At 35.8% G+C, this 13,125-nt stretch overlaps 1 protein-coding gene across 1 annotated transcript; it reads left to right on the top strand.

The window, feature by feature from the left end:
* Positions 1-406: 406 nt before the first annotated feature.
* Positions 407-2,577, top strand: LOC117904853 (protein EDS1-like). Its single transcript, XM_034817642.1, has 3 exons — positions 407-826; positions 910-1,653; positions 1,753-2,577. The coding sequence occupies exons 1-3, from the start codon at positions 428-430 to the stop codon at positions 2,479-2,481; spliced, it is 1,872 nt and encodes a 623-aa protein (XP_034673533.1). The 5' UTR covers positions 407-427; the 3' UTR covers positions 2,482-2,577.
* Positions 2,578-13,125: the final 10,548 nt, after the last annotated feature.

Raw genomic sequence — 13,125 nt, 5'->3', positions numbered from 1 at the left:
AAAATAAAGAAAATTATATATATAATTGCAATCGTAATCGGTACATGATAAATGGGTGAAGATTTTCAAAAGTGAAATAATTGTAAATGAATCCAAATTTACTTAAAAATAATATTTTGACAAACACGTCACACTTTTGAAATTAGTAGGAAGACGTTTGAGCTTTTACACGACGATAACACGAACCGTCAAATACGAAATGACGCGCGTAAGTGGAAAGGTGGGAATTAAAAAGTTGTTGGGGCTTGATCTCAAGGCATATATCTAATTTTTAAAAAGGAAAAAGTGGGACATGGCGGCTCCGACTGTCGTCAAAAGCGTGTGGGCCTCTCTCCATTGTCATTTCCGGGAAACTGCAATCCAGCGGAATATGATTCCATTCCCGTCAACCAAAAGTCTAGCTCAATTATCTGTTCAGTGATCCGAAATGGCCGATAAACCACTCACTCTCTTGCCCACTGGTTATAAATCAAGCTGCAGCGTCACAGCTTCAAATCACACACAGAGAGAGAAAATGGGAGAAACACTTGGAGATCGTATTGGGTTGAGCGACGAAGTCATTAATGCAGCGGCTTCTCTAGCCATGGAAGCCCACGATTGCACTGGTAAGCCATTTCTTCGCAAGAAAGGCTTACCCGTTACTGTTTTTGCATTTGCTGGATCTTGGCTTCCCGATGATTGGTGTGCACAGCCACCTTTTGGAGAAACGAAGATGGATACTAGTAACTTTCCTTCGCTTAAAAGTTTAGGCGATGAAGGAGTCGCTCTGGTCAACGGGTCGTTTCTCCGGCGATTCAATGCCATCCAATCATCACTTGCCAAAAAGGTACTTCAATTCAACTTATGCATAGATATATGAAAAACAATCTCGTGAATTCAAAATGTGGATGTTGGGGTTGGATTTTTCAGGTGAAAAAAGTAATTGGAGAGAAGAAGCAAGTTGTTTTCACCGGCTACTCGTCGGGTGCTCCGGTGGCCATCCTGGCAACTCTATACCTCTTGGAGAAGTCAGAGCCCAATCAGAGCCCACCCCGCTGCGTCACTTTCGGATCCCCCCTCGTCGGTGATCGGATCTTCGGTCGTGCTGTCAGGCGGGAGAAATGGTCCGACCACTTCGTTCATTTTGTTATGAGATACGATGTGATCCCTCGGATTATGCTTGGCCCTTCATCCACTGAGCACAAACAAATTCTCGATTTCTTCAATCCCAGATCTGAATTCTTCAGAAAACCCATTGATTCTCCTTTAGGTTTCTATTCCAGCGTGATGAGGAATGCATCCTTGGTTGCAAACTATGATGCCTGCAATCTCATGGGATGCAAAATCCCGGCGTTGGAAACTCTAAGGAACTTCATTGAGCTCAGCCCTTATAGACCTTTCGGAACTTACATCTTCTGCAGTGGAAGTGGAAAACTGGTTGTCGTAAGGAACCCGAATGCAGTACTGCAGATACTGTTTTACTGTGCTCAGTGGAGCCAAGAACAAGATGCACAGGCGGCAAAAAAAGGCCTAATTGAACACTTGGACTACCAAAAGGAACTACAGAGCTTAGGAAAGCAGAATGTAGTCTATCTAGATCATCTGGAAGAGCTTCCGGTGTCTTCTGATGGCAGTCCAGCCACAGTCAACACGACCTTGAATGACCTCGGCCTGGTGAGCCTTCTTTCTTTCTTCTTACTGCCAAACTACAGAATTTTAGCTTCCATATATGTATGTAAATCTCAGCTGATGTTCTAGTGTTTTGGATTGCAGAGCACACAAGCCATGCTATGCCTTCAAGCTACAGGAGAGTTGGAGAAGCTAAAGTCAAGAAACCAGGATAAGATCATTAATGATTATAAGCAAAAGATTGAAGGTGAATTAAAAAAGCTGAGTAAGTACAAGGAAAAGGCCGAGACTTGCGGACTGGGCTACTATGATTCCTTCAAGCTCCAAGAAAAAGAAGATGACTTCCAGGCTAATGTGAGCAGGCTTGTGCTAGCTGGTTACTGGGACGAGATGATGGAAATGTTAATAGCGTATGAACTTCCGGATGAATTTGAGAAGAGCCATGACTTTATACGACTTGGAACCGATTATCGCCGCACGGTTGAGCCTCTAGATATTGCCAACTTCTATCGACACGCCAAGGATGAAGAGACAGGGTTCTACGTGAAAAAGGGGACTCGACCAAAACGATATCGATACATCCAAAATTGGCTCGAGCATGCTGAAAAGAAGCCATCTGGATCCCGCTCAGAATCCTGTTTCTGGGCTGAGGTAGAGGACCTCCGCATTAAAACTAGAAGCAACGGATCCTCTCCAGAAATTAAGCAGAAGGTTCAGCAACTGGGGCAAAATCTTATTAAATGGATTGATGATGAATCTTTGGGCAAGGATGTGTTGTTGGAGAATTCCACCTTTGTTAAATGGTGGAAACCCCTTCCTCCTGAGTATAAATCAGAACCCGAATCATCTCGCATTATGAAACTCATCCATTAGAAAGATTGAGAGGGTTTCATGCTGTTATCTCGAGGCATTTGTTCAAAGCCAATAAACCCTGTAAATAAGCTCTAGCTTTGACTGCTCTCTTGATAACTGTGTTGGAAATCAAGCCCACGTCGCCTTCCATCCTGTGCGTTCCTCCCCATATTTAGCATCCTCTGTTTACTTCCCTAAATTAGTGAAATATACTGCTTTTATTATAATTGATTTAGGAGTAATTCTAGCAAGGTAGTTTATTCACTTTCCATGTAAGAGTTTATTCTCTTTCCATGTAATAGTTTATTCACTTTCCATGTAAGAGTTTATTCTCTTTCCATGTAAGGGAAATTCCGTCCGGTGATAATATACCAGTCCGGAATTGTCTCATATCTGTAGGCTATTTATTTATGCTTTCTTTCATTGTAATAAGAGTATCATAGAATGAATTGAGTCTATGTTCCTCCATAGTTAGTCTTCAAATTCTTCATGGTATCAGAGCAGGTTTAATCCTGTCTCATCGTCTTCATCTTTAGTCAGTTTTTTTTTCTACTCAATTCTATTCTTCTAGGTTATGCCTAAATACGGTCCAGCCTTTGGAATGGCTACCAACTCATCATCCTCTACTTCTGATATCATCATCTCATCGTCTTCATCCTCTCATCAAATGGAAACCTCTCATCTGCCAATCACAGCCCATAAACTGAATGGGCAAAATTATTTGCAATGGTCTCAATCCATATTAATGTTTATACGGGGAAAGGAGAAAGATGACTACATCACCGGAGCTTCGGCGGCACCAGAAACCACAGCATCAACCTACAAGAAGTGGATAGCAGAAAATAATATGGTCATGTCCTGGCTAGTCAACTCTATGACCCCTGACATTGGTGAAAATTTTCTGTCATTTGATACTGCCAAAGAAATCTGGGACATTGCAAAAGAAACTTTCTCAGACAAGGAAAACACATCTGAAATCATCCAGATTGAAGGCATCCTCCACGATTTGCGTCAAGGAAACCTTACGGTAACTGAATATTTCAATACTCTTACTCGTCTATGGCGTCAACTTGATACGTTTGAGGTTCATAACTGGAATTGTGTTACAGATGGTTTGTTGTATAAAAAGATTGTCGAAGGGAAACGTGTGTTTAAATTTTTGTTAGGTTTGAACAAAAATCTTGATGAAATCAGAGGAAGAATCATGGGAGTAAAACCTCTACCTAGCCTCAGAGAGGCATTCTCTGAAGTGCGTCGTGAAGAAAGTCGGAAAAATCTCATGATGGGATCCCATCAACAACCGAATATGGCAGAAAGCTCGGCTCTTAAGACTCAATTCGCTCCTTTTGACAACCGTCAAAAAATTAAAGGAGGTAGACCTTGGTGTGATCATTGCAGAAAGCCGGGACACTCAAGAGAAACTTGTTGGAAGATTCATGGAAAGCCAATAGATTGGAAGCCACGTCAACCACTTGAGAAAGAAGGACGAGGCAATCATGTGGCTACCGATGAACAATCGCCACAACCTGAAGCTAGCCCTTTTAATAAGGAGCAAATGGAGATGCTTCAGAAACTACTGTCTCCTCTTTTGTCAGTACAGTCACAAACTGGCTCATCTTCCAACCAGCTCATTGGTTCCGGAACCTTGGCTCACAAAGGTAATTTTTTGAGTGCCTTTACTGTTGGTAAGAAACGTAAAAAACCTTGGATCGTGGACTCAGGAGCATCTGATCATATGACGGGAGATGCGACAATTTTTGATACATATAGCTCATGTCCAAATAATTTAACAGTCCGAATAGCAGATGGTTCACTATCAAAGGTTGCCGGAACAGGTTCAGTTGTGCTATCAAGGGATCTTACTCTCAACTCTGTTCTCCTTGTTCCTAACTTGGACTGTAATCTATTGTCAATTAGTAAACTCACTAAGGAAAAGAGGTGTATTACTAATTTTTCCTCCACTCACTGTGAATTTCAGGATTTGGATTCGGGGAAGACGATTGGCAATGCTGAGGAATGCTCTGGACTCTACATCCTTAAGGAGCTCCATGATCCACAAGAACAACCTCAAATGGCAGTTGGTAGTAATTCTTTTTCGGTTTCATGTCAAAATAACGATAGTGCAATTATGTTGTGGCACTATCGCTTAGGTCATCCAAATGTTATGTATCTCAAGCATTTATTTCCTTCATTATTTCATAAAAATCCAAAATCCTTTGAGTGCGAAATCTGTCAATTATCAAAGCAAGTCCGGTCTCATTTTCCCATTCAACCCTATAAAGAGTCTAGTCCATTCTCAATGATTCATAGCGATATCTGGGGTCCGTCAAGAATAAAAGATGTAACTGGTACTAGGTGGTTTGTCTCATTCATAGATGATCACACTAGATTAACTTGGGTATTCCTCATGAAAGAAAAATCTGAAACGAGTCAAATTTTCAAAAATTTTAAAAATATGATTCAGACCCAATTCCAGTCAAAAATACAAATTCTAAAGTCTGATAATGCTAGGGATTATTTCAACTCCATTCTAGGAGAATTTCTAGTACAAGAAGGGATAGTTCACTTAAGTTCATGTGTTGATACCCCACAACAAAACGGAATCGCTGAAAGGAAAAATAGGCATTTGTTAGAGGTGGCTAGATCACTAATGTTCTCCATGAATGTTCCAAAATTATTCTGGGGGCAAGCTGTCCTTACGGCAGCCTACCTCATCAATAGGATGCCGTCTAGGGTACTAAAATTCCAAACACCTTGTCAAACACTCCTAAAATCCTTTCCGACTACTCGTCTCATCTCCACCGTCCCACCCAAAATTTTCGGGTGCTCTGTTTTTGTTCATATCAATCAACAACATCGAAGTAAACTTGATCCTAGGTCACTCAAGTGCATCTTTCTTGGGTATTCTTCAAATCAAAAAGGGTATAAGTGTTACTCTCCGGTCACAAGAAAATTCTACAATTCAATGGATGTCACATTTTTTGAAACCCAGCCTTACTATCCCAAAAACGATATTCAGGGGGAGAATTCAACTCAGGAATATCAATTTTGGGATCTTGAGTCATTCAGTGAGCCACCCATCATCACTGAAAATCACATTCCTCAAGAGTCATTTAATCAGCCCGAGTCCATTGTTGACTTGTGGGATAAGGAGCACATCCAAGAGGAAACGGAGGAAGGAGCACTTTCTCAACAAACCCATGAGGCTGAACCGGGTCCTAATCCAAGCAAACTTCCAGGTAACAACGCTCCTGATGGTACTGTTGATTCCGAGTTAGAAAATGATATTCTTAATATGCCCATAGCTTGGAGGAAAGGAATTCGATCATGCACTCAGCATCCCATTGGAAATTTTATTTCTTATGATAAGCTATCACCTACGTTTCGTGCATTCACTTCTAGCATCACAGAGATACAAGTTCCTCGGAATATTCAGGAAGCTTTCAAGTATCCTAAGTGGAAGGCGGCAGTCGATGAGGAAGTTCGGGCGCTGGAAAAGAATGGTACGTGGGAAATTACTGACCTCCCAAGAGGTAAGAAACCAGTTGGGTGTAAGTGGATTTTCACAGTAAAGTACAAGGCAGATGGTAATGTGGACAGGTATAAGGCTCGGTTGGTTGCCAAAGGATTCACCCAATCCTATGGCATTGACTATCAAGAAACTTTTGCTCCAGTTGCCAAGCTCAATACTGTTCGTGTACTTTTATCCTTGGCAGTTAATCTCGATTGGTCACTTCACCAACTTGATGTGAAGAATGCCTTCCTCAATGGTGACTTAGAGGAAGAAGTTTACATGGACATTCCTGCTGGACTTGAGACGACATCAAACTTCAACAAGGTTTGCAGACTCCAAAAATCCTTGTATGGTCTCAAACAATCTCCCAGGGCCTGGTTTGAACGGTTCACTAAGGTAGTGAAAGGGTACGGATTCGTTCAATGTCAATCTGATCACACATTATTTGTGAAACACTTCCCAGAAGGGAAGCTGGCAATTATCATTGTATATGTGGACGACATAATTTTGACAGGTGATCATGAAGAGAAAATTGACTTACTTAAAAAATTACTGACAAAGGAATTTGAGATCAAGGATCTTGGAAACCTCAAGTACTTTCTCGGAATGGAGATTGCTAGGTCAAAGAAAGGTATAGCAGTCTCACAACGCAAATACGTTCTGGACTTATTGAATGAAACAGGAATGCTAGGATGCAAGCCGGCAGAAACACCTATGGATACAACTGTCAAACTGGAAGAAAGTGATGGAAGTACGCCAGTTGATAAAGGAAGATATCAACGTCTTGTGGGGAAACTCATCTATCTTTCTCATACAAGGCCAGACATCGGCTTCTCCGTTAGTGTGGTAAGTCAATTCATGAATAATCCAACCGAAAAACACATGACTGCTGTGATCAGAATATTGAGGTACCTCAAGATGACACCAGGAAAGGGTCTCTTCTTTCAAAGAACAACAAAGAAAGAGATTGAGATTTTTTCAGATGCAGATTGGGCAGGTTCAGTGACTGATCGGAGATCAACTTCAGGCTATTGTTCATTTGTTTGGGGGAACTTGGTTACATGGCGAAGCAAGAAACAGTCAGTGGTAGCTCGTAGCAGTGCTGAGGCAGAATTTCGTGCTATGGCACAAGGTATCTGCGAGGGAATCTGGTTGAACAGGCTGTTAGAAGAATTACGGGTTCCATTGAAGCATCCCATGATGTTATACTGCGACAATCAAGCTGCCATCAGTATCGCTAAGAATCCGGTTCATCATGATCGAACTAAACACGTGGAGATAGATCGACACTTTATCAAGGAAAAGATTGAAGAAGGAGTTTTCAAAGTCAGCTACACTCCAACAAACTGTCAAACGGCTGACATTCTCACAAAAGCTCTTGCTCGAGTTAACTTCGAAGATCTGACAGGAAAACTTGGAATGATCAACATCTACAACGCGGCTTGAGGGGGAGTGTTGGAAATCAAGCCCACGTCGCCTTCCATCCTGTGCGTTCCTCCCCATATTTAGCATCCTCTGTTTACTTCCCTAAATTAGTGAAATATACTGCTTTTATTATAATTGATTTAGGAGTAATTCTAGCAAGGTAGTTTATTCACTTTCCATGTAAGAGTTTATTCTCTTTCCATGTAATAGTTTATTCACTTTCCATGTAAGAGTTTATTCTCTTTCCATGTAAGGGAAATTCCGTCCGGTGATAATATACCAGTCCGGAATTGTCTCATATCTGTAGGCTATTTATTTATGCTTTCTTTCATTGTAATAAGAGTATCATAGAATGAATTGAGTCTATGTTCCTCCATAGTTAGTCTTCAAATTCTTCAAACTGAAATGTTCTTGATAAGGCCATTATTTACTAGTAAGATGGTTTTCTTCCCGAGTGTATGCAAAATCCTGTTTCCTGTATTAATTATGTAACGATCCATTCTCAATCGTGTAGATAATATCACTATGATATCCCGGGTCTTAGGTCCCACTATGTGAAAATCAAGAATGCAAATGACTAGATACCAAGGGGTAATATGCTCATTATTTTTCCATACAAACAAACAAGTTAGAATCGTGTAAGCACTACAGACGATTATTCAAGTAGGCTGTACTTCAACACAGATGAAGTTTATGATTTGAAGTTACAACTATCTGATAATAAAGATGATGAGAAGGCATATTTCTTAAGAAAATGGCCATGATAGCATTTGGCAGAGAGGAGCATACTAATACAGAAGATTGAAAATGGGCTGGTAAATTAACAGACAGATGAACGCTTGATGTGCATCCTTGGCTGATCGATCTATCTATATATATATATATATATATATATATGAAATTAAATACTGTGACAAAGACCTAGTTAGCTCCACAATGAAAAAAGAAGCCCTTGCCATATGACGACAGAGGCCCTGTCACAGATTCACAGTTCAACTACGTTCCTTCCTAGCTGTCAGAACTTTCCATACTGTGCAAGAAAGAATAAGCATAATATTCTGATGCTCCCTACCTGTTACCTTAGAGATACCTTATTTTGAGGAAAAAAACTAATGGAGACCACAAGATCTGATTAAAAAGCAGAGCCTTATCCTAATCAAGTATAGCCTAAGACCTCCATTGTTCCCTCACAAAAAGAAGCCTTTATGAGCCTTTCTGCAGCCTGTTGCAATATGCTTAGAATGAAGGTGTTAAAAACTTAGAATACATGGCAAGATGAGGTATTGATTATGTTTGATCTGCCAAAGAAGATAAGATACATATATTTTAGGATATTGTATTTCATTGAATGAGAAATACAGATGATATAAGATAATTTCCACAAGGACATAATATTTCCGGGTTTTTAATCCAATTGACATGATATCCTAAAATAGCATTTACAATGAAAATATCAAATATGTGATGTTATGATTATATTTAGTTTGTAAAAGCAAAAAATAAATAAATAAAGTGATATAAAAATGGATAATATATAAAAAGTAATGAAATAATGTATCATATCCTATTACCAAGCAAATACCGGATATATGTTATATTTTCTATTATCATCATATCTTATACCATATCCAGCCAATCAAGCATAGTCACAAGAAATTTTGAAGTATATTCCTATGAGCAAATAGGATTATTCATATAAGTATAGAGATATCTGCAACTTAATCAAGTACAAGATATGACCTTTTGAGTTATTTGCATTTGAATTCTATGAGATTCATATTTAATCTTTCTGAAACTATCTAACCAATTAAATATCTAAATGTAATTGCATTCATCATAGAGAATTCGTTTCCTTGTAGCCAATATATCAGGTTGCTACGAGTTGTACTTAATGTTTTATGATCTCATTTTTCTCATTACATTTTCTTACAAACATCAATTTATATATGACCGACTTGATGTCTTATAACGTTTAGACTATAGGTTTAAATGCTACTTGTCTTGTTAACATAATATCTTTATCTATATTGCATCTTTCCATTTTGGTCTAGCTTGTCTTAGTCGGCAATCATTCACAATTTGTGATTTGAGAAATTCATTATCTCTTATAATATCAAGAGCAACTTGGGAAGAGAACATATCATAAAAAATAAAGGTATTTCGATCCCATTTTTCTTGCATATGTTAATAACTAATTGAGATCTCTTTATTTTTAAATACTTATACCTTTTCAAAAACGAACTTTTTATTATTTTGTGTTTTATAGAGAACATATTATCAACAATAAATGTCTTTTGATCTCATATTTCTTTGGATTAATTAGTTAAAAGAGATGGATTAATGATATCTAATTTATGAATCTAACCATTTCCATGTTTTTACTTCAAAAAAAAAACCTATTGTTTTACATAAACGCCTTTTACCATTTCAAGTATTTACATATAGGGTTTAAAAAAGAGGTTTATTTATATAATAATAATAATAATAATAATAATAATAATAATAATAATGAGGAAATTTTTGTACAAATGAATTCAAAATAGGATGAAGGGTTAAATTTCAAATTTTGGATTTTCAATAACCCTTTTAATCAAATAACTTTTTTTTTTGTATGTAAATAACTAATTGAGATTTCTTTATTTTCAAATACCTATACCACTTCAAAGATTATCGTTTATCATATTGTGTTTTTCCTTGAGGCTATTTATTCAATTTGTGCATTTTCAAATGTAATTTATGCCTCTTCAAAAGTTATTTATTTAATTCATTCTAAAACAATAAATCATTCTCATTATTATTTTTGTATAGATATAGCATCTTTCAAAGTGTCAACCTTTGCATGTATATGCCTTTTCATATGATCTTTCCTCTTATATGGAATATGTATGAGGGTAAGTTTTACAAACTTCAAGCATATTTTAGACTCATTTATCTTATTGGGACATTAATTTATCATACTTCAAGTGTGTTTTAAATTTGTTTGTCGTAATATTGGTTAATTGTCCTTTAAGAGTATCAACTCATATTTGCTTGAATAATGATAATAATAATAATAATTCAAGAAATTTCGCCTCATTTTTTTAAGATCAAAATTCCTCTCTTTAATGACAAAAAAATTATCTCATTAAAATAACAATTTATATAGTAAGTCTATTGTACTTCAACACTATAAATACTCTAGTGATTCGATCAGTAAAACAAAATAAAATAAAATAAATTAGTTTTATAATGTATATCAATGCGACTTTGCATTGAGTTGATGGCTCATTGTTTGCCATGGGAAATTAAATTGGTCATGTTAGATTTTTCTCGATAAGTGTTTTTTCACATGGAATCATATATTACTAATCACATAATATTAACTCTTTTAAAACTTTTAATGAAGTTTTCATTACTTGGAATGCCTTTCATATTAATTGTTACAACAAATATCTTAGAATATATCTATTATATAAAGAAGGAACACGAATTAATGTTTTTCAATTATCCTATAAGGATATCATATTTCCTTTCTTAATTATTGATCAAAGCTTTATCGCATTAAAATGAATTTGATATCTGGCGTGTAAAACAAATAGTTTGAGCTTGGGATAAACAATTTTGGCCCGAAATGTTAAAAGTTATAAATTCAAGTTTATCTAATAGTTATAACTTTTCTATATATAAACAAAATAATACAATGAAAATCATTTATCAAACAAACGAGGCTTAAATTGTCATGTAATGAATCAAACAAACACTATGTTTTAATCACATAAATTATATGCAATAATAAAGTGATCATAAAATAATATATTCACACTATGAGAATGTGTGAAATTATATATGTAAAAATTTAGTACTACCAAAAATGAATTGAGAATAAAATATTATATAAAAATTTAATAATATTTCATTAACAATAATTAAAGTTTTTTACTATAATAATAATTGTTAGGAAAAATATGCTAATTCAACCTAAGATAATCACCCTACAGGGAAAGTAAATAGGGTGATAGCCTCTTTTTACAAATTTAAATTATGTGAATGCAATAGACAATTATATGTAAATATATAATAAAACAATATAAAAACAATTGCATATAAAGTAAAAGAATAGGGAAAAGAGTATGCAAACACAAGATTTTTATAGTGATTCGGCGTAACCCATTCTACGTCCAATCTCCTCTAACTTCAATCCCAAACTTGAGGTTCCATTAATTCAAGGCTTCCAAACCAAGCCTTCAAGCAATACAATTGGATTATGGTTCCAATTAGTCTTGAACTTTAGGCTCCAAGCACTCTTTACAATTTTCAAAAGATATCTCACTCTTGAATAGACCCCTCAAGTGATACCTCATACTTAGACTTTTCTTTTCAAAGATTTACAAATAAAGATAAGAAGTATTCTCACAAAATCCTAGTACAAAACTTTAGGCTCAAATTATACAAGAAAATTAGGATTGAATGGTGCACTAAAAATATGCAAGTTTTATAATAATGTTGTACTAAAAAAAAACACTCTCCCAAGGCTCAAATATATTAAAGAAATGTTTAGAAATGTTAAACTTTTGAAACAATGAAGATTTGAGCATTTTTATAGAGGAAAAATGTCAGACTAGCCATTAGGGGTTCGTTCGATCGAGCTCTGGTTCGACCGATTCACTAACCGTTAACATTTAATGCATAGCAAATGACTGTTGGACCTTAACCACCCCTCAACTAATCCTCGACTGGTTGAGGTTTAACCTCGACCAGTTGAGGTTCAACATTGATCGGTGTTGAATAAACATTTTGGAAAAGAGAGAAAAATTTTACACCCTCAACCAGTTGAGTTGAACAGGTCAACCGGTTTTTAATCCGATTCAACCGGTTGAGCCGTTTTTCGCTCAACAATCAACTTTTTCAACTTAAAACTTTTTAAACAAGTTCGAAAAGCATTTGACACAAGGTTTTAGTTGAAAACATAAAACCATCCAATTTTAAAATATTTAAAACAAAATAAATCTTGGATGATTTTGGTGTATAAATAAATAATATGGTGCATGAAAAACCTATGGCACCAACAACCTTATAAAGAGATCTTATGAAACTTAGGTCTTGAAAAACACTTTTCTTTGAGGTCTTCTTCTTCTTATTGATTTTTCTTTGGCTTTAGCTCAATTTTATATTTGTGATTGTCCCTTTGGAAATCTTCTTACCTAATCACACTTGAAATATAATCATTGGTTCCAAACCTTATTTTATTATCATCAAAATCGAGACAAACCTTGATTTCACAATAATTTAAGCATAATTTCTTACTCTATAGAAAGAACATTGGCTTTCTTATTTTCATAATTTTGACTATGAGAAATATAAAATTAACTTTTCTATATAGTTTTTGGGCATGAAAAACTATGCAATATTTTACTCTCTTTTTTTTTTCTCTACTTATAGTTATGAAAAAATTACAATAAAGAAAACAAAATTCCACATGGCTTCCAATCGTGACAAATAATTTTACTTATTTTTCTTCATAACCTCTAGCTCTAAATGGTACTCTGAATAGCCTAATAAGTATTATAAAATTATTTATTTATTTTATAACTTCAAGAGATAGAACATAATTTAAATAACATTTAAAAATTAAAATAAAATGAAATTTTAGTTTATATTTTTCATAATTTAAGGGGAAATACCATCAGATGGGGCTAATTCAAACCTCTGATAAAATAAGAACCCCACATTCAAGGTCCCTTTTTTTT

This window comes from Vitis riparia, chromosome 17, assembly GCF_004353265.1.
Source record: "Vitis riparia cultivar Riparia Gloire de Montpellier isolate 1030 chromosome 17, EGFV_Vit.rip_1.0, whole genome shotgun sequence".
In the NCBI taxonomy this organism is placed as follows: Eukaryota; Viridiplantae; Streptophyta; class Magnoliopsida; order Vitales; family Vitaceae; genus Vitis; species Vitis riparia.
Note: the sequence above shows the minus strand (reverse complement) of the source record. Positions and strands in the feature narration are given on the sequence as shown.

What these genes read in the sequence shown, in the direction of transcription:
- LOC117904853 (XM_034817642.1), top strand. Translation starts at nt 428, where the DNA reads ATGGCCGATAAACCACTCACTCTCTTGCCCACTGGTTATAAATCAAGC. An exon ending in AATCATCACTTGCCAAAAAG is followed by an intron (nt 827 to 909) that starts GTACTTCAATTC and finishes TGGATTTTTCAG; the next exon opens with GTGAAAAAAGTAATTGGAGA. An exon ending in CCTTGAATGACCTCGGCCTG is followed by an intron (nt 1,654 to 1,752) that starts GTGAGCCTTCTT and finishes TTTGGATTGCAG; the next exon opens with AGCACACAAGCCATGCTATG.